This window comes from Scyliorhinus torazame, chromosome 6 (genome assembly GCF_047496885.1).
Source record: "Scyliorhinus torazame isolate Kashiwa2021f chromosome 6, sScyTor2.1, whole genome shotgun sequence".
NCBI classification, from domain to species: Eukaryota; Metazoa; Chordata; class Chondrichthyes; order Carcharhiniformes; family Scyliorhinidae; genus Scyliorhinus; species Scyliorhinus torazame.
Window position 1 is genome coordinate 59,199,431 of NC_092712.1, and position 22,377 is coordinate 59,221,807.

Here is a 22,377-nt window from a genome sequence, read left to right on the forward strand (position 1 = left end):
CCGACGTCCGCTCCCTCCACACCTTCAGGAAGACCAAGAATCCTCAGGTTGTTCCTCCTTGCGTTGTTTTCCAGTGCCTCCAACCTTTCCACACATCGTTTCTGATGTGCCTCCTGCGTCTCCGTCTTCACCACCAGGCCCTGTATATCGTCCTCATTCTCGGCTGCCTTTGCCTTCACGACCCGAAGCTCCCGCTCCTGGGTCTTTTGTTCCTCCTTTAGCCCTTCGATCGCCTGTAGTATCGGGGCCAACAGCTCTTTCTTCATTTCCTTTTTGATCTCTTCCACACAGCATTTCAAGAACTCTTGTTGTTCAGGGCCCCATGTTAAACTGCCACCTTCCGACGCCATCTTGGTTTTTGCTTGCCTTCCTTGCCGCTGTTCTAAAGGATCCACTGCAATCTGGCCACTTTCTCCTCCTTTTTCCATCCGTATCCAGGGGGGATTCCCTTCTGGTTTACCGCACAGTGTTTTTAGCCGTCAAAATTGCCGTTGGGGCTCCTATCGAGAGCCCAAAAGTCCGTTTCACAGGGAGCTGCCGAAACGTGCGACTCAGCTGGTCATCGCCGCACCCGGAAGTCCGACAATAAACAAATCTATATACACATCCATGCTTTCACCCTGTGCAGCGCCTCACTTCACACCTCATCATCCAACAATGGCCCTAGACCCTCCACCCATTTTGCCATCACCCCTTCCACCAAATTCAACCCTTCCCCCGTTCGTGCATATATGCCGGAGGTACTGCCTTCCTCCAACCCTGAACAGGAGAGAATCCGCTCCAATAAGGAAGATGGCTGCGCCACAGGAAAAGCCGAAAAAAGCCCTTTAACAAAACTTTACACCTGAAGGTACCTAAACATGTCCAAGTCCACCAGCCCAAACTTCTCCTTCAGGCTGTCAAAGCACCCCCTCCAAAAATAAATCTCCTGCTCTATCCACAACTCTCTCCCTCCAAGCACAAAATGAGCCATCCAGCGCCGGCTCAAATAGTTGGTTAGGACAAATGTGAGCCAGCCTTGATGCTGCCCCAACTTAAAAATGTTGGCGGACTTGCCTCCATATTATTCAAGTGGCCACCACCACTGGATTCATTGAGTACTTTGCCACTGCCATTGAAAGTGGTGCCATGGAACTTCCGGTTGTGGTTATGCAGAGCTAAGTCGTACGTTCGGCAGCTCCCGCTTAGAACGGACGTTTGGGCTCTTTTCAGGGCCCCAACGGCAGTTTTTCGACATTTCCCAGTGTGGGAAGAAGACTGCAACATTCCCCCGACAATGTATGGCTTGGACCAGGAGCCGGGCGACTAAAAAAAGTGGTGGTGAAGCCAAAGAAAGTGCGAGGGAAGAAGAGCAGGATGGCGGCGGGTGGGGACCAGGCAGCGTGGATGCAGTGGGCGCAAGAGCAGCAGGAAGTTATCCAATGCTGCTTCAGGGAGCTCAAAGTATACCTGCTGGAGCCGATGAAGGCTTCTAATGATAAGCTGCTGGAGACCCAGACGGCCCAGGGGTTGGCGATCCGCGAGGTCCGACAAAAGATCTCAGATAATGAGGACGAGATCTTGGGCCGAGCGGTAAAGGTGGAGGCGCACGTGGCGCTCCACAAGAAATGGCAGGAACAGTTCGAGGAGATGGAGAATCGGTCGAGGCGGACGAATCTGCGGATCCTGGGCCTCCCGGAGGGGCTGGAGGGGTCGGACGTGGGGGCCTATGTGGTCACCATGTTGAACTCGCTGATGGGAGCGGGGTCCTTCCAGGGGTCCCTGGAGCTGGAAGGGGCTCATAGACTGCTGGCGAGGAGGCCCAAGGCTAACGAGTCGCCGCGGGTGGTGCTGGTGCGGTTTCATCGGTTCGCTGATCGGGAGTGCGTACTCGGGTGGGCCAAGAAAGAGAGGAGCAGCAGGTGGGAGAACGCGGAGGTTCGAATATATCAGGACTGGAGCGCGGAGGTGGCGAAGAAGAGGGCCGGGTACAACCAGGCGAAGGCGGTGCTGCACAGGAAGGTGGTGAAGTTCGGCATTCTGCAGCCGGCGCGACTGTGGGTCACCTACAAGAACCAACACCATTATTTTGAGTCCCCGGAGGAGGCGTGGGCTTTTGTTCAGGCCGAGAAGCTGGACACAAACTGTGAGGGTCGGGATGGGGGATCGGGCGTGGGGTTGGTCGGGGATTGTTGTTGTTGTGTTACATTTTGAGGGGGGGTTCTTTGTTCTTGTTTCTTTTTGATTCGGTGTGGGTGGTTAGGGTGGGTTGGGACTGTCGGGTGGGCTCTTGGAGGGGGGGGAAGCAAATAAACTGAGTAGGGGGTGGATGGCTGGTAGGGGGGATGGGGCCCCGCGGCGGAGTGTCAGGCCCGAGTAGGGGGTGAGGGGACTGGGCCTGTAAAAGGAGCTGCGCCAGAGGAGGCCGCTGTGGGGAACTGGCCGGGCATGGGGTGCCGAGGAGGGGTTATGGCTAGTCGGCGGGGGAGGGGGGCGGGGTAGCCCCCTGATCCGGCTGATAACCTGGAACGTAAGGGGACTGAACAGGCCGGTTATGCGGGCCCGGGTGTTCGCGCACCTGAAGGGGCTGAAGGCGGATGTGGTCATGCTCCAGGAGACACACCTGAAGGTGGCAGACCAGGTAAGATTGAGGAAGGGGTGGGTAGGTCAGGTGTTTCATTCAGGGCTGTATGCCAAAAATCGGCGGGGTGGGGGAGGTGTGGCATCTTGGTGGGAAAGAGGGTGTTGTTCGAGGCGTCGAGCATTGTGACAGACAATGGTGTCAGGTACGTAATGGTAAGTAGTAAGCTGCAAGGGGAGAGGGTGGTGCTGGTCAACGTGTACGCCCTGAACTGGGACGATGCGGGTTTTATGTGGCACATGTTGGGACGGATCCCAGACTTGGAAGTGGGGGGCCTGATAATGGGGGGATGGGTGGGGGGGCGACTTAACACGGTGTTGGATCCGGCACTGGACCGCTCCAGGTCTTAGGACGGGTAGGAGGCCGGCGGCGGCTAAAGTGCTGAGGGGGTTTATGGACCAGATGTGAGGGGTGGACCCTTGGAGATTTGCAAGGCCGGGGGCTGGGGAATTTTCATTCTTCTCGCACGTTCATGAGGCCTGTTCCCAGATCGACTTTTTTGTTATGAGCAGGGTGCTGATCGCGAGACTAGGGGATACCGAGTACTCGGCGATAGCCATTTCGGATCCCGCCCCGCATTGGGTAGACATAGAGCTGGGGGAGGAGAGGGACCAGCGCCCGTTGTGGCGCTTGGAGGTGGGGCTGTTGGCGAACGAGCGGGTCCGAGGAAGCATAGAGAGATACCTGGATGCCAACGATAACGGGGAGGTCCGAGTGGGGATGGTCTGCGAGGTGCTGAAGGCGGTGGTTAGGGGAGAGCTGATCTCCACTAGGGCCCACAAGGAGAGGAGAGAGCAGAGGGAGAGGGAGAGGCTGGTGGGGGAGATAGTGAGGGTAGACAGGAGGTACGCGGAGGTGCCGGCGGAGGGACTGTTGAGGGAGAGGCATAGATTCCAGGCCGAATTCGACCAGTTGACCACCAGGAAGGCGGAGGCGCAGTGGAGGAAGGCCCAGGGGCGGTTTATGAATATGGGGAAAAGGTAAGCCGGATGTTGGCGCATCAGCTTCGGAAGCGGGACGCAGCTAGGGAGATCGGGGGAGTTAAGGATAGGGGAAGGAGTGTGGTGCGGAGTGGGATTGGCATCAATGGGGTCTTCAGGGACTTTTATGAGGAACTGTATCGGTCCGAGCCCCCACTGGAGGAGGGAGGGGGTGGGCCGCTTTCTGGACCAATTGAGGTTCCTGAAGGTGGGGGAGGGACTGGTGGCGGGATTAGGGGCCCTGATTGGGCTGGAGGAGCTGGCCAAAGGGATAGGGAGCATGCAGGCGGGGAAGGCACCGGGGCCGGACGGTTTCCCGGTTGAATTTTACAAGAAATATGTGGACCTGTTGGGCCCGTTGCTGGTTGGGACCTTCAATGAGGCAAGGGAGGGGGGGCCTTTGCCCCCGACGATGTCCCGGGCACTGATCTCCTTGATCCTGAAGCAGGACAAGGATCCCTGTAGTGTGGGTCTTACAGGCCGATTTAGTTGTTAAATGTAGATGCCAAAGTGCTGGCTAAGGTCTTAGCCACGCGAATTGTGGATTGGGTGCCGCAGGTTATCCACGGAGACTAGACTGGGTTCGTGAAGGGGAGGCAGATGAACCTCGAATGTGCGGAGGCTCCTGAACGTTATGATGATGCCAGTGAGGGAGGGGGAGGCGGAGATAGTGGTGGCGATGGACGCTGAGAAGGCCTTCGATAGGGTAGAGTGGAGGTACTTGTGGGAGGTGGTGAAGAGGTTCGGGTTTTGGAGGGGTTTGTCAGGTGGGTTAGGCTGTTGTACAAGGTGCTGATGGCGAGTGTGGCCACGAACAAGAGGAGGTCTGAGTACTTTTGGTTGCATCGAGGGACGAGGCAGGGGTGTCCCCTGTCCCCCCTGCTCTTCGCACTGGCGATTGAACCCCTGGCTATGGCACTGAGGGAGTCGAGGAACTGGAGGGGGTTGGTGCGGGGTGGGGAGGAGCATAGGGTGTCGCTGTATGCGGACGACTTGCTGTTATATGTGGCGGACCCGTGGGGGGAATGCCGGTGGTATTGAGGATCCTCAGGGAGTTCGGGGCTTTCTCAGGGTACAAGCTCAACATGGGGAAGAGCGAGTTGTTCATGGTTCACCCAGGGGACCAGGAGAGGGGGATTGGCGAGCTCCTACTAAAAAGGGCGGAGAGGAGCTTCAGGTATTTGGGGGTTCAGGTGGCCAGGAGCTGAGGGGCCCTGCATAGACTTAATTTCACGAGGCTGGTGGAGCAAATGGTGGAGGAGTTTAAGAGGTGGGACGCGTTGCCGCTGTCCCTGGCGGGTAGGGTGCAGTCAGTCAAGATGACTGTGCTCCCAAGGTTTTTGGTCCTGTTCCAGTGCCTCCCCATTCTTATCCCGAAGGCCTCCTTTAGGCGGTTCAACAGGAGCATAACGGGGTTTGTGTGGGCGTGAGGGACTCCGAGGATGAGAAGGGTGTTCATGGAGCGGAGTAGGGATGGGGGGGCTGGCGCTGCCCAACCTCTGTGGGTACTACTGGGCGGCCAATGCGGCGATGGTGCGCAAGTGGGTGATATAGGGGGAGGGGGCTGCATGGAAGAGGCTGGAGACGGCGTCTTGTGAGGGTACGAGTCTGGAGGCGCTGGCAACGGCGCCGTTGCCGCTCCCTCTAATGAGGTATACCATGCGCCCGGTGGTGGCGGCTACCCTCAAAATCTGGGGGCAATGGAGACGGCACAGGGGGGAAGTCGGGCCTCGGCGTGGACCCAGATACGGGGGAACCACCGGTTTGTCCCAGGGAGAATAGATGGAGGGTTTTCGGGGTGGCGCAGGGCAGGGATAAGAAGGTTGGGGGACCTATTTGAGGATGGGAAGTTCACAAGCCTGGGTGAGCTGGAGGAGAAGTACGGGCTCCCCCCCGGGAACACCTTTAGGTATCTACAGGTAAGGGTGTTTGCCAGGTGGCAAGTGGTGGAATTCCCGCTGCTGCCACCACGCGGGGTCCAGGACAGGGTGCTCTCGGGGGTGTGGGTTGGAGAGGGGAAGATCTCGGCAACATACCAGGTGATGCAGGAGGAGGAGGCCTCGGTGGTGGAGTTGAAAGGTAAGTGGGAGAAGGAGTTGGGGGAGGAGATCGAAGAGGGGACGTGGGCAGATGCCCTAGGGAGGGTGAACTCTTCCTCTTCGTGCGCGAGGCTCAGCCTCATACAGTTTAAGGTGCTGCACAGGGCACACATGACCGGGACAAGGATGAGCTGGGTTTTTGGGGGTGAGGACAGGTGTGTGAGGTGCTCAGGGAGCCCAGCAAACCACACCCCTATGTTCTGGGCATGCCCAGCGCTGGAGGAATTTTGGAAAGGCGTACTGAGGACGGTGTCGAGGGTGGTAGGATCCAGGGTCAAACAGGGCTGGGGGCTCGCAATACTTGGGGTTGCAGAGGAGCCATGAGTGCAGGAGGCGAAAGAGGCCGGTATTCTGGCTTTTGCGTCCCTGGTAGCCCGGCGAAGGATTCTTCTTCAGTGGAAGGATGCAAGGCCCCCAAGCGTGGAATCCTGGATCAATGATATGGCGGGGTTTATTAAATTGGAAAAGGTGAAATTTGCCTTAAGGGGATTGGTGCAAGGGATTTTCAGGCGGTGGCAACTGTTCTTGGACTTCCTGGCAGAACGGTAGACAATGGTCAGCAGCAGCAGCAACTCGGGGGGTGGGGAGGGTTCTATTTTATTTTTGTTTGTCGATACTGGGGGATCTGAGGGGGTGTATATATTTGCTATGTTTGCTGTCTGTTAATTCGGGGTGTTAATTTATTATTTATGTATAGGGGTGAGGGGGGCACGGGGTTGTTTTGTTTTGGTTTGTATTTAATTCTATTGTGTTCCCTTTACATTTTGTTGTTGACATTTTGTGAGAACTTTAATAAAAATTATTTAAAAAAAAAAAAAAAGAAAGTGGTGCCATAACTGGTGCCCCCAAACATGTCCCCTTACATGACTCTGACTCCATCTGATCCCATAGAGCACCCGGGTCCCCCCACCACCCCAGCACCTTCACTACATTAATTGCCCAATAATAATACAACCAATTTAGAAATGCTAAGCCCCCTGCCTGCTTCTCCCACTGAAGCACCCACCTCCGAAACCTCGGGGCCTTACCCACCCAAATAAAACCAGAAATAAACCGCTCGACCTTTCGGAAAAACAACTTGGGCAGGAACACCGGGAGAGACTGAAATAAAAATAGAAATCTCGGCAATCTGTTCACCGTTGCCGATGGGCCCGGCCAGTCAACAATAACAGAAGACTATCCCACTCCTGCAAGACTGCCTTAGCTCTACCCACCAGGTTACTGTAGTTTAACCTCCGAAGCTGCCCCCAACTCCCCCATCACCTGGACCCCTCGATATCAAAAACAACTAACTCTGGTACCGGCCTGGCCCGGCCGCAGGGGTTAGCACCATATTCAGCAACCGACGCACATTCGATGACGAACCCCACCTGATTCCCCCACTACCTCTGGGAGACAAGACTCCAACCTTAACGGCAACACCTTGGCCAATAACTTGCCATCCACATTTACCAGGGAGATCGGACGATACGTCCCACAATCTCTGGGATCTTCGAACTTCTTCAGAAGCTGCGAGATGGACGCCTGACCAAGTGTCCCTAGAAGGGTGCCCCGCGCAAAGGAGTCCCTGAACATACCCAACAACAGTGGACCCAACTGATCCGAAAACTTCTTATAAAATTCCATCGGAACCCATCCGGCCCTGGTGCCTTTCCTGCATCCTCCAGCAGCTCCGACCTATACATTCTCTCATAAAAGGCCCTAAACACCCCATTCATCTTCTCCGGAGCGGAGACCATCCGCCCTCCAGATCACTAACCTGAACAATCTCCCTCTCTGTCGTCTTCCTCCTCAGTTGATGCGCCAAAAGAAGACTGGCTTTCTCCCCATACTCATACACTGCCCCATTCGTCCGCCTCCATTATCGCATCCCCCTGTCCATGGACAGCAAGTCAAACTGCATTTGGCTGGGCTCCTGGCCTGCGCACTGCTAGGTACGGCTGAGGGGATATGTGTGCGCTGGACGGTTGGCATTCTTGAGTGCTGGCCATGGGTGGCATTTTTAAAAGCTGGTCGCAGCCCTTGGACACCTCTTCCAGCGACAGGAACCCGTGACTGATTGCTCTGGGGCCCTCACGACACCCACGTGCGACTCATCTGTGGGTTGCGACCCTGAGTGGCTTAGGGGGTTGAAGCAGTTTTGTTCCTTCTAGTTTGAAGCAGTGCTGGAAAGGCACTTATTTAGTCCATTCAGCAGTCCTCACTACCAATCAGTACTGGGTTCCCTGAGGCTGAGCTGGTGGAGATAAAGCAGAATGGAGATGCAGGGGGCGATCTTCCGACTGCATCGTGTTGGGCTCAAAAACAAGCGGGCCGGTTAGATTGCAGGGGAGGCCTAAATCGAGAACCATGTTGTGCGCCGATAGGTTTCCTATCTAAACAGCCCGCTACTTTTGGCGAGATCAGGATCCTTCTGCGGTGTTGCAAAAAAACAATAATCACCAATTAAGACCAATGTCCTATCCACTATCTGAAAGGACCCCGTATCGAATGACCTCCCGTGATCTAACCACTTCCCCCAGCGAGCGGTTACGTGGGTGCTGTTGAGTACACCTATTTAAAAACATGAAGCTGCTGTGGGGATCTGAGCAAGTGAATAATCATTCTCCCGCCTTCTCCCCATAACCCCTGATCCCCTTATTAATCAAGAACCTATCTAGCTCTGTCTTAAAGACACTCCGTGACTTGGCCTCCCCAGCCTTCTATGGCAAAGAGTTCCACATATTCACCACCCTCTGGCTGAAGAAATTCCTTCTCATCTCTGTTTTGAAGGATCGTCCCTTTAGTCTGAGATTGTGTCCTCTGGTTTTAGTTTTTCCTACAAGTGGAAACATCCTCTTCACGTTCACTCTATCCAGGCCTTTCAGTCTCCTGTAAGTTTCAGTAAGATTCCCCCTCATCCTTCTGAACTCCAACGAGTACTCAACCGTTCCTGGAGCCAATGTATATCAGTGAGCACGGGAGTAACAGCTGAACAGGACTTGGTGTGGATTAGAGCACAGGGCAGCAGAGTTTTGGATGAGCTTAAGTTCATGAAGGGCAGAGGATGGTAGGCAGGCCAACATTAGAATATTCAAGCCCGGAGTAAAACATGGATAAGCGTCTGAGCAGGCGCGAGGCCGAGGCAGGGGTAGCGAGGGGAGTGGTCATGGAGGTGGAAGGTGGCCATGACTGATTCGGAGTACGAAAGTCGGGGACACTAACTTGATTGAAATGAAGGAGTTTGTTCTCTGATTTTGGAGTCTGTGAGTAAGAAAGCAGTGAGGCCTGTGTTTGAACTGGTAAGCAACAATTATGAAGTACTTGAGGAAAGTGGAAGGTTCATGTAGCTGGATGCTAATGGAAGCAACCCAAGAAATCTCATAGATTGGCAAATAGTATGGACACTGAGGACGAGGCAGCAGTGTGCACCATCTACAAGATGCACTACAGAAACTTAACAAGGCTCCTTAGGTAGCACTTTGTAAAACCTCAACCGCTTCCATCTGGAAGGACCAGAGTGGCAGATACGTGAGAGCACTACCACCTGGAGGTTTTGCTCCAAACCACTCACCATCCTGACTTTGAAATATATCCCGCTTCTTCACTGTCACTGGGTCTAAATTCTAAAACTTCCTCTCTAACAGCACTGTTGTTGGCGTACTTGCACCACAGAGACTGCAGTGGTTCAGGAAGGCAGCTCATCATCCTCTCAGGGTCAATTATGGATGGGCAATAAATGCTGGCCTAGCCAATGATGCCCACATGCTGTAAATAAATTGAAAACAAAATTAAAGTGAATTCCTGACATCTGTGGCATACTTTGCTTTCGTTCCAGGAGATGTGAAAGAACTCTCGAGATCCTGTAAAAGTATAGGGAATCTTGCTGGTGGAAATTAAAATAGAATAAGCGATGTTCTGTTGAGATTTTCAGGTGTAAGTGTTTATGAAATATAGCGTTGTTTTTAATAACTTAGTCTTTTGTGTGGCAACAAGCTCCGGCTTGTTGCTACACTTGTGCCACAAACCTCCTGCTCACTGCCTCTCCATTCCCCAAACTCTCTTGCTCACCATCCCCTTCTTGCTCGACTCCCCCTCCCCAACCTTGGTTTCTCCTGATTCCTTACTGTGAGTGAGGACTTGGGGATGCTGGTGGTGTGTGGAAGGGAACGGGAGCAGCTGTGATTCAGGGGGTCAAGGGAGGGAAGTGCAACTGGGAGGGTCAGCAACAGGTTGTAGGAAAGACAAGTGTGGACCACAAGCAAATCCCACTGCTTTTGAAGTACTTCTTGGCTGCGAAGTGCTGACTGGGCCCTAAGCTCTGGAATTATTTCTCTAAATGTTTCTATCTTTCTTTCTCTCCTTTAAGATACTTCTTAAAGCCTTTGACCAAGTCTTTGGTCATCTGTCCTAAAATTATGTTTATGAGGCATGGTTTCAAACTTTGTTTGGTAGCAGTCCTATGAAGCACCTTGAGAGGTGCTGAGGTAATGAAAGGTGCTATATAATTTAAATTGTTTGTTCTTTCAGGTCGTGGTTGAACTCCAAAAGGCAGACTTTGCTGGTTCTTTGACTGATTTGGGTATGTATGAAATATGGGGTGGAAGGAAACATAATTAAACACGAAATCAGATTGAAGTGTCAATCATGGTTTTGTTATAGAACTCGCACCTTCTGAGTTAGAAAGTCATGGGTTCAAGTCCCGTTTGAGGATTACACTTAAGTATGGTACGAAAGGGCTGCTTCATTTTTTTAATGAGACATTGAAGTAAGGAAAGATCCCATTGCACTATTCCCCAAAAAGGTTTCACATTTACGTCTCAAATGCCTTGCGGAGGTCCTGGTACACACACACATACGCTGTAATTGACTGGGACGTTTAAACTTGTCTCTGATTTTGTCTCTGGAACTCTTCGGACTGTGTTGGGAACTTGGGCCAGATATGTGGGACTTACTTGGATACTTACCCTGGAAGTAACTTGATGATTCACCAGCGTAATTGAACTGAGCACCACAACCCATTCCCCTAATCATCCTACCAATTCCGACCCAATTTTCCCACCCAAAACTCCCACCGTGGCCTCTGCCCTGAAAGAACCCAACTACCCTTCGTGACCTGACCCAATTACCCAGCCGACTACCTGCTGACCCAAGCTGATAACTCCCAGCCTGACTACTCACTCACTCATTGAAAGATTTGAGACATTTAAAAACCTCAGGCATGAGGGGCAGAAATGGCTTGCTTCTGTTCCGATATAAAAAAGAAAGCCATGCATTCATTTTGCAATTACCAAATGTCCCAAAGCACTTTACAGCTGTTTGGAAATGTTGTCTCTGCTGTAATGTTGGAAACGTGGCAGCTAATTTGCATGCAGCACATTCCCACAAACAACAGTTTCCTTCACTGTCGTTGGATCAAAGTCCTACAACTCTTTGACAGCACTGTGAGTGTGCCTACACCAAATGGACTGCAGAGGTTCAAGAAGATACCTTGCTTGTACTCACCAGCATCTTCTTGAGGGAAATTAAGGATTGGCAACAATTGCCAGGGCTGCCAATATCCCATGTAAGAATAAAAATAAATACCTATTTTTGTGACGTTGATTGAGGGATAAATATTGGCCACAATACCAATGGTGCCTCTGCTGCTCCTCCTTGAAATAGTGCCATAGGATATTAAAAAAACATTTGTATGATGCTGATGTCGCTGAGAAGGTGAACAACTGTTGCCCCTCCATACTCTAATGCCAACCTAGAGAATTAAAAAAAATATATATATTTATTAAAGTTTTTTAACACAATTTTTCTCCCTTACAAACAATAACCCCCCCCTCCCCCGTAACAAAAAAAAAAATGAGAAATCGCGCAGAGCAAGATATATACATGGCAAAATGATATATTTACACAGCTTTGTCCACTGGCCCTCACCCGTACGTGCCAGTTTCACCAACCCTTCATGTTATCTCTTGCTCATCCACCCTCCCAGGCAGTCCCCCCCCCCCCCCCCCCCCCCTCCTCCCCCCACCACCACACAGGACGTGTGTCGTCGTCCCCCCCCCCCCCCCAAGGTTGCTGCTGCTGCTGACCGACCTTCCTCTAACGCTCCGCGAGATAGTTTAGGAACGGTTGCCACCGCCTGTAAAACCCCTGCGCAGACCCTCTCAAGGCGAACTTAATCCTCTCCAACTTTATGAACCCAGCCATATCATTTATCCAGGCCTCTAGGCTGGGGGGCTTCGCCTCCTTCCACATTAGCAAGATCCTTCGCCGGGCTACAAGGGACGCAAAGGCCGGCCTCTTTCGCCTCCTGCACTCCCGGTTCGTCCACTATTCCAAATATTGCTAGCCCCCAGCTTGGCTTGACCCGGACTTTCACTCCCTGAGATATTGCTCCCGCCACTCCTCTCCAGAACCCCTCCAGTGCCGGGCATGACCAAAACATATGGACATGGTCCGCCGGGCTCCCTGAGCACCTTCCACATCTGCCCTCTACCCCAAAGAACCTACTCAACCTCGCCCCCGTCAAGTGCGCTCTGTGGACCACCTTAAATTGTATCAGGCTGGACACGAGGAGGAGGAATTAACCCTACCTTGGGCATCAGCCCACAGACTCAATCTCCTCCCCCCCAGGTGCTCCTCCCATTTACCCTTCAACTCTTCTACCAGCGCTTCCCCCTCTTCTTTCAACTCCTGATGTATTTCCGACACCTTGCCAACCTAGAGACTTGAAGCCACTACCTTCTGAATAGGGTTCGGTCATAGGTGATAGAACATACAGTGCAGAAGGAGGCCATTCAACCCATTGAGTCTGCATCGACCCACTTAAGCCCTCACTTCCACCCAATCCCCGTAACCCAATAACCCCATCTAACCTTTTAGGTCATGAAGGGTAATTTATCATGGCTAATCCACCTAACCTGCATGTCTTTGGACTGTGGGAGGAAACCGGAGCACCCGGAGGAAATCCACGCAGACTATGCACAGCCAGTGACCCAGCGGGGAATCGAACCTGTGACCCTGGCGCTGTGAAGCCACAGTGCTAATCACTTGTGCTGCCCGGTTGAGTGCTACCAATTGAACCACAGGTGATACTATTACTCTGAAGTCAAAGAGAGAAAGGATGCCAGATGGGAGAAAAATGAAAGAGGGATGAATTCAGGGTGGGGAATGTGTAGAATGGGGAAAAATGAGAAGAATAGAGGCAGCTGAATGGAATGATGTTATTTTGGGAGCATCGAAGTCTACGAATCCTTTATACTTGTTTTTTAAAAAATATTTTTTATTTTCCTCCTTTTTCACATTTTCTTCAAAATTTACTGCCACCAGCAATCAACAGTAATAAATACATTGTCAATCCCCTTATCAACAATAACAATCCCATCCTCCCACCAACCCACATGTCAACACAAACATCAAATAAAAAAGGAATCAGGAATCACCCATAGTCACGATCAACATACACAGCCCCCCCCATGTTCGATGTCATCCAATTCTTGAAAGTTCATAATGAATAACGACCATGAATTGTACAATTCCCCCCCCCCCCCCCCCAGCCACGCCAGGGCACAGGGTCACGTGCTCGGTTGGCCTCGTGCCCTCTCCCCTTTCAGGCAAGCCCGCTATCCTCCAATTGTGCCGCCTCGAGCAGTTCTCCAAATTTCTACCTTTGCTCAATGCCCTTTGTTAACCTCCACCACCCTCTGCTGCTTGTCCCCCATCGAGGCGAGCTGGCCGCTGTGCTGCGACATGGCCTCCTCCACTTCCGTCATCTTCTCGCCCTGCTCGCTCACCTGGGCCGATGCCTTTGCCACAGCTACCCTCACCGGGGTGATTGCCTCCTCCACCAACGATTTCAGTGCGACCGCCATCTCCTTCCTCAACGCCTCCATGTGCCTCGAAAACTGCTTCTCCAGCTCCACAGCCATCACCTCAGTCGTCGTCTCCACCATAGGCAGTGTGGCCCCACCTTGCGGTCCAGCCTCCGCCATCTTGCCAGCACCTTTGCTGGCCCTCTCATTGGACGACGAGCCCTCGCTCCCTCCCTTCTTCACCACTGGTTTTTGCAGTCATTTTGGCATAATTTAGCGACTTTTTATCTCCCTTCCTTCAATCCTCCAAAAATTACCCCCGGGACTGAACTTCAAACCTCCTAAAAATATGCCTCAAATGGGAGCCACCCAAAGTGCGACTTCCCCTCTACATGCCGCCAATGGAAGCCCCCCCCCCCCCTACTTGTTACATGCCATGATGGGGGGGGGAACCAGAAGAGTGTTAAATTACTTCTTTTAAATTTTTTTCTGTTTTTCCAGGTCTGATTCCTGGTGGGAAGATAAAATTGATCCACAGTTCTTCTATTGAAGTGAACAGGTGGGTTCTGAGGGGCTTAATTGCATGGCGATGCTCACTGGTCGTGCAGGCTAATCTTGTTGTATATAATCAGCTGTGTGCATGCCTCAGGTCTGCTGAGTCCCAAAGCGCAGATGGGCACGCCAATTTTAAACTTGCATATCCTTTCCCAAGCCTTAATTGGAACAAGCTTATTTAAAATTGAGCTGGCAGGAATGAAATTCAGCCAAAATGGTGCATTTTAATTTGGTTTTTACTGCCTCTTTATTCTGTCCAATAGACAAGAATGAGGGTTTTCGCTCGTTTTGCTTTTCAAAATAAGAAAACATGTCTTACATGTGGAGAATTAACATTTCTGAAATAGTTGTTCATTTGTATCTTTGGCAATGCACCACTGCATGCATTTAATTCTACTTCTTTTGGACTTGATTTTGATTTGATTTGATTTATTATTGTCACATGTATTAGTATACTGTGAAAACTATTGTTTCTTGCATGCTGTACAATCAATGCATACCATAGATTATCATAGCATACCTTACATAGGGAAGGAAGAAGAGACTGCAGAATATAATGTTACAGTTATAGCAAGGGGTGTAGAGAAAAGATCAACTTAATACGAGGTAGAGAGAGTTTAAAAGAGTTAGAATGAAGTTTTAGAAGCATAGAACAAGAGTAAAAGATAGAATTAGAGGGCATGCTGGGCACAGCTTGCAAGAAGTCGCCTCGCTCCGGCGCCATCTTGGAACATCTATTAATGCTGTTCATTGGTGCTGTGTCGTAAAATAGATGTTTCCTGATATCCTTTTATTCTGCCCTTCTGCTTTGTGTCAGCATATGGACTAATATTCATATTCCAGCAACAATTACATGGGTAGCAGTAGCTAAACAAGCATGACATTCTGAAATGGTCGTCCTGGTGATGAAAACTTTTAAATGGAAGTAATCTAAAGATGGGTCTTGAAGATTTCAAGTGATGGGATTGTGACTATTTCCTTTGGCAATTTGCTCCATTGTGGGATTGTCCTTGTACTAATTGGCAATCAAAGAATCTAACTGTTCACTAGATGAGATATTTTTGATGTTTTGCTCATAGCCCACAGCTTTTGGTTCAATTTATTAATACTATTTTACTGTTGTGTTTTGATCAGCTTTTTACCAAGGAATCTTGTGCAGTTGGGATCTCCTAAAACTCTGAGTATCAGGTTTCTGCCATCTGATCCTAATCATTTCTTTATTGGAACAGATATTGTAAGTAGTTGTAAAAAAAACTTTTTCCTTTGAAAACACTCTTATTTCTGCTTTCAGACAGCAGCACACCTGCTCCAGACACTTTCTTTGTTTCTTTTCTTGTCCCATCGCCAATCTCTTTGCCCCTGGAAAGAAAACTCATGTCATCCAATCTCACCTTTCTTTCACCCTATCAAAGCCCTTCCTTTTGCCCTTGTCCTACTCCACCTAGCTCAAAACCTATTACATTTCTAACCTCCATGATAAAAGGTCAGAAACCTGAAACAACTCCGCTTCTCTCTCCACAGATGTTGCCTGACCTGCTGAGTACTTCCAACATTTTCTGTTTCTATTTAACCCACTGGGCACCACTGTTTTACTTGTGCTCCATTTTGTTGACTTTGCATTAAAAATAATTTTTTAAAAAAGAACAGATTCAAGCACAAAATATGAAAGAGAAAAGAAATCATTTAACTTTATTTTAGTGTTAAACAAGCTAGATCGTCTACCGTTTTTGTGTTTTGTTTTATTGGTTAATTCATGGCCACTGTACCTCCTGGAGGATCCACCATGAAGAGATGCTGCTCTTTTTAAAAAATATATTTTTATTAAAGGCATTTTGCATATTTACATGAAAATATCAGAAGATCAAACATCAACAGGAACAAAGAACACAGGCCCACAACATCCCCTGATTCCAACCCTCCAACTCACACCACCCTCTTAATTCCCCCCCGATTCTGCTCTCCAGGATGATTTTTTCTGACTCATTTACCCTGTTCACTTTTATCTGTTTCTCTTGTTGGGTTTGATCTTTAAAACACTAGTTATAAATCTGCTGGTCTGACTGTTTACTGTTCATGGAGTGAGCTGAAGATTTTCATGAATCTTGTAACTATTATTCTATGAAAATAAAATGGGGAAAAACAATGCTTTGAGATCAGTACTAATGACATATTTGTTACAATCACTTCTATTCCCTTATTAGGGTCTTGTGAGTCACGGTACACGTCATGGCTTGCAAGCTGCTCCAAAGTTGTACAAACCTCAGATAAATGGTGCCAGACCAGTTCAAGTCACTTGTATTGACTTCTGTCATTTTGGAAAAACACTGTTCCTGGTAAGGATATTATCAATAAGTATTAGAGTTACTTAAATACATTATTCCTATTTCATTTCACGTGACAGGTAACAAAGAATGATAATTTTTCCCACTCCTGTAGCATTGACATTTGTTGTATCTCGTTCAGGTATGCATGAGGCAACACAGTAAGTATTGCCAATCTTTCACCATGGCTGGTGCCACAGTGGATTCTAATCCAGGCTTTGTTGAAGTTCTGCCCCTGACCCTCTCATAGGGAAGGTAATTAGGAATGGGGATTGTGACACTTTTTTTCTCTCTTCTCTACTTTAAGGGTTCTGAACCCAACTTGTAGAGTGCCAGCAGTCTCAACTGGCTTCAGTCTCCTTGGCCTGTGGCCAGAAAGGTCAGCCACACTTCTCATTTCCAGCTCTTCTGTTGGAAAGAAACAAGGTATTTCCTATTCATGACTTCAACCTGGTTGGATGCTGTGACACAAGCTGAATAGAAATCTGGTTCATGGGTCTCACCCCTTGAAATTATAGTGCTACTAACATTAGTGAACCTTAACATTGAAAAGCCCTATCACCATGTGAGCTAAATGATATCACACATAAATGTGGACTTTAATAATTGGATTTTCTATGATACTAGGTTGATAAAGTTTAGTGCATTTTGTAATGTGCTCTTACGGCCTACCTGGCATTTTGATATATTGTAGTAGTCCTGTTTAGTTCATTTGATAAAATATAAACTGAACTGTTTTTTGAATTGAAGAGACATGATTATTACTGTACAGATGAAAATCTGATAGAAATCCCATAAGTTAGATTGTTTTGATTTATAGAATTGTAGTAGATTTGTATCAAACCTCTATAGTGGGTGAATGTAAGAAATCTAGAAAGCTTGGATTAATATTTGACCACCATGAAGTCTTTTTTATTTGTTCATGGGATGTGGGAGTCACTGGCTGGGCCAGCATTTGTTCCCCATCCCTAACTGCCTTTGAACTGAGTGCTTTGTTAAGCCATTTCAGAGGGCATTTAAGTCAACCACATTGCTGTGGGTCTGGACTCACATGTAGGCCAGATCAGGTAAGGACAGCAGATTTCCTTTCCTAAAGGACATTAGTGAACCAGATGGGTTCTAATGACAATCGACAATGGTTAACATTAGAAAATTGCACCCTCTGCCATGGCGGGATTCAAATCTGGTTCCCCAAAGCATTACCTTGAGTCTCTGAATTGCTGAGCCAGTGACAATATAACAACTTTTAAAAAATGTATTTAAAACAGGTTACAGCAAATAAACACCCCGGGAAACATACTTCCCAAAAATCAACTATACAGTCTGTACAAATGTCATCCCTTTTTCATTCTCCCCCCCCCCCCCCAACCCCACACACACACGACGAACAGCTCCTCAAACATGGTCACAAACATCCCTCACCTTTTCTCAAACCCCCCTGCAGAGCCCCTTAACTCATACTTTATCTTCTCCAACCACAGGAAGTCGTGCAGATCACCCAACCAAGCCGCTGCCCCTGGTGGCGATGCCGGCTGCCACTCCAGCAAAATTCGCCGCTGTGCAGTCAGAGCAGCGACGGCCAAGACATCGGCCTTCCCCCTCTCCATGAGCTCCGGCTTCTCTGAAGCCCCAAATATCGCCACCAAAGGGCCCGGATCCTTCTCCCGCTATCCTGGCTAAGACCACGAACACTCCCGCCCAGAATCTTCCCAATTTTTCTCAACCCCAAAACAAGTGTGCGTGATTCGCTGGCCCCCGCCCACACCACTCACACTCATCTGCTACCCCCTGAAAGAACCCACTCGTTCTCGCCCGAGTCATATGTGCACCACCTTAAACTGTATCAGGCTCATCATTGCACAGGAGGAGATCCCATTCACCCTACGCAGTGCCTCACTCCATACTCCCCAATTGATCTCCCCTCCCAGCTCCCCTTCACATTTATCTTTGATCTTCAACACCCGCTTGCCTCTCTTCTCCCCCAGCCACTTGTATATTGACAATACTACTACGCCATCGCCTCCCCCTTTAAAAATAAGGATGTCATAGAAAGTATAACTCAGTATGTGACCTTATCAAATGGGCCATTGATATTGTTTCAAAGTCAGAATGGTTTAAAATGCCGTTTGCTGCATTGTCTTGCAGGTTGGGTGTTCAGATGGAACAATCAGACTGCACTCAGTGATAACAGAGCGCCCCATTATTCAGTGGAATGACAGCACTCAAGGCAGACCAATCCGGGCTGTAGCGTGGGCGCTGACACGACCTGGCATGTTTTTTGTTCTTGACAGTGCATCTCATATTTATGTGTGGGATTTGTTGCAAAATGTTTCCACACCTGCCGCAGAGGAGAGTCTTCAACCCGATAGGTAAACCAAATGATTTCAGCAAAGCAAAAGCTGTAGCTCTCTTTCTAGTGACTAAAGCTGTGCTATGTTCTTTACATTGTTGTTTACCAAGAAGATAGATTGTGCTTGGTAGGTTCTTTTAAACCTCAAAACGCTTATACACACCCTATTAATGTATTTCATGCATTTTCCTCTTGAACCCCCAAACCACGAATCTCTCCCACGTATTTAGAGATTTGGGGGGGGGGGGGGGGGGGGGGGGGGGGGGGGGGGGCGGTGAGGTGGTTTGTGAAAAAGGGTTAATATCAAAGTCTCAGTGTTCCCAATTTATTTTAGAAGATCACATAGGTAAGGGGGAAGATTTTCCTTGTGTGATTCAGGACCCCACTGCCGCGCTCAAATGGGGGTCAGAAGCCCGTACTGTGTGTGGATGAGCCACTCAGCTGTGATTTTCCTCACGTTGGCCAATTAATGGCTAGAGGGCAGAGGGCATGCTCACAATCCAATTAAGGGCAGCAGGTGGGCTTTCAAAGCTAGAGAACAAATAGAAAGCTTGGACGAAGCAGCACGGTCGGCCTCTCCAGGTTTGTGAGAGGGAGGGGGCACCTCAAACTTTTAAAACTTTGTAATTTAAAAAAATGGCCTCAACAGCTGGGCCACCGTTAAGATGAAGGGACAGAGGGCCCTTCACAGAGCAGGCCACAGCTTCAGCTGGAGACAGGGAGGGCATCTAAGTCTGCCTGGATTGCTGGCCCCCTGTCAAGGAGCCGCCTCCAGGCAGTTACAGTATTCCCCTGATGCCTCCTGGAACCTGGCCTCCATTACTAGGCCTTTGGGGACTCAATTGGCTAGCTGTCATTTGCTGCTGCCCCCTCACTCATCCCACCCTCCTGGAAAATGGATGGGGACCGGAACTGTTATGCTAGCCAGTCGTGCAAAATTCTGTGCCCGCTCCCTTCAGGGCCCAAATATCAGAAAGGTAGGACAGAGTGGGGATCTTTTCTCTAGGTATAGGATCAATGGGTAGATTTTGAAATGTGTTTGCTATGGTTTTGCCTGTTTGTAAATATTGTCCACTTCCTTCTCTAGATCCAAGTCCTCTAGACATTTTATTTAAATTTGTCCAAATTCTTTTCTTCTTTCTAATTTTACAGCATAATATTTTACAGCAAAGATTGCTGCAATTATAAATATTAGGCACGTCTTCCCATACATGTAATGATGCCGTTGATTGTTATGTCCAGCATTGTCCACTGTGTGATATGCTGATAACCATAAGATTGTATTTTCTAGTGACAAAGATTTTACTGCAGCATGTAAATGTCTGATTCAGCTGTTGAATGACAGCAAATATCATTTTAAGAAAACGTAAATGACTTTTTTATATTTCTGAATCTTTCCTTGCATAGAAATGTTTGACTTGTGTTGATGTAAGCTGAAAATATATTAACTGCCCATTGGATTTAATATTTTGTTGTCTGTCCTGCAATGTTTGAATGGATGTTTGTCATTAAATATTGATCTGTTCCTCCCCACTCCCCTTAACAGGATTACAGCCATAGCTCTTCTAGGTGATCCAGAGAAACCAGGCGCATCATCAGGCCTCATGTTGGCCATGCAGACTGGAGCAATTGAGATTCAATATCTAATGAAGCATTGGTCAGAACCTCATTTAAATGAATTGGAAACATTGCACTATATCCTGCAGAAAACTGCATAGAATTGTGTACAGATTATGGAAAGGACTCTACGAGTTCACAACATTTGCCCATGATTATTGGTTTGTAAATGTGCTACTCTTTGTACAGTCAGCTGTTTTTTTTGTACAATTTATTTATAAATTTTAATTATAGGACAACAGACGTATAAAGTATTTAGAAAGCTGCTTGTTTTTTATGAATTTTTTTCCATATATAGACGTGCAAATACAATTTTTTTGTAGCTCACGGAATAAGCCAAGCTAGTATTGGAGTCGTCCCTTCTCTTTTGTAATCTCAACATTAGGATGTCAACAATTAAAATTGCCGATTTGGTTTCCAAGCTTTACGAATGCTCACATCTACTAATTATTTTATTACAGCATTGATAAAGAAGGCAGTAACTTTTGTCTTTGTTAGTCATAATTACTGACATATATGTGTGTGTTTGAACTGTTGAATACAGAATTTATCTCCTCCCTGTGATTATAACATGTGACAATCACTGCTAAGTGGCTAAGTCCCACTTACTAGTCAGGTAAATTATGTGTTTCTGGCTGACCTTCCTGCATTTTTATATAACAATGAGGTGTAAGGTAAAATATTAGAACATTAATTTTCTCGTCATAATTTTATTTTGGTCCGGGTTATTCTAAACATGTGCATATAATTAGCCCATAATGTTGATAAAAATTCTGTTTCTGTAACTGATTTCGCCTGTTTTGACATGGAGCCTTGTAACTAAATCTCGGGGCACACTTATTTCTAAATATACATTGTATCAGAGAAATAAAGATAAACTACCAGAAGATGTAATTTCCTACAACATGAAGCTCAAGAACAATCCTGTGATTGCTAGCATTTACGCCATGTGACATTACTTTCTACAACCAGCACAGCAGCTTAATTGTAGGTGGGACAAGAGAGGGTGGATCTACATCCTAGATCATATGTAGGGCAATCCAGAGGGAACTGTGTGGGAGAAAATACAGAGACAATGGGAGCATTTTTACTGACTTTAGGCTTATTTTCCAGAAGATTCTGCTCCTTGGGGAAGGAAATTGCACTATATACAATAAATGGATGTCGTTTAAACACACACATTTTCTTGCAACACCAGGATTCCACCTGAAAGCTTGAGAGTTCAATTCAGGGGAATGGTACATGATGCTCTACGATTCTCGTTTTTAAAATTGAGGGTTTTCTCTGTGCCATGTAGGTTTTACCCGTTTTCCCCATTGCTGCTCTGTAATGTTTGCTAATGTCAACACATGAAGATGGATTCAGTGAGCAAAGAAAGATTCTTCCAGCCCAAACCAAAATGGGTTATGTATGTGAGGAGCAAGTGTATTTCTACCCCACGCAGCGAATTATCACAAATATGTAACGGACAGTTTTCAAAATCTGTTTAATTTTGACAGAGACTATGGCTCCAGAATTGTTCTTTGGCCATGCAATTTAAATATATATCAGCAATACTATGCAAAAAAAATAAAGTTTATTATAGTATTAGTATCGCTCTGAAAGATATTATTGGTTTGAGAACATTCCTTACTCACTGATCCAAACAAACATGATCCTTGGAGCCCTTAATGACTGTAACAACACTGCTATTGCATTCCACTGTTTGGGGGTAGATGCAAGCTAGATTTTGTTGATCGTAACAGTTAGCGCTTTGCTTTAAACTGCTAGTTGCTTAAGGAAAGTTATGGGCCTGAAATAAACTAATATAATATAAATAACAAATGCAAGTGTATGCTTTTTTGGACCACATGTGTTGCACGAAAATATTTCCAAAATAATTAGGACTTTCAATGAAGATCTTTCTGTGAATAGGAAAAGAAGAATGACCTGCATTTATATCGCCCCTTTCGCGATGATGGGACCCAAAGCGCTTTATAACCAATGAAGTTACAGGAAGAACTTCAAATAGGCTCTTAAAACCATACCAGTACATAAGTCAAAACCAT

At 48.0% G+C, this 22,377-nt stretch overlaps 1 protein-coding gene across 7 annotated transcripts in view; it reads left to right on the forward strand.

Annotated features, from left to right (window-relative positions):
- dync2i1 (dynein 2 intermediate chain 1) overlaps nucleotides 1-22,153 on the forward strand; it is a 175,381-nt gene extending 153,228 nt beyond the window's left edge. For all 7 annotated transcript variants that reach the window (XM_072508236.1, XM_072508237.1, XM_072508240.1 and 4 more), the window contains 6 exons: nucleotides 10,209-10,260; nucleotides 13,988-14,045; nucleotides 15,176-15,275; nucleotides 16,243-16,374; nucleotides 18,508-18,731; nucleotides 20,259-22,153. In XM_072508236.1, coding sequence (XP_072364337.1) covers nucleotides 10,209-10,260; nucleotides 13,988-14,045; nucleotides 15,176-15,275; nucleotides 16,243-16,374; nucleotides 18,508-18,731; nucleotides 20,259-20,430 — 738 coding nt within the window. In that variant the 3' untranslated portion in view covers nucleotides 20,431-22,153. The remainder of the gene's footprint in view (nucleotides 1-10,208; nucleotides 10,261-13,987; nucleotides 14,046-15,175; nucleotides 15,276-16,242; nucleotides 16,375-18,507; nucleotides 18,732-20,258) is intronic.
- Nucleotides 22,154-22,377: the final 224 nt, after the last annotated feature.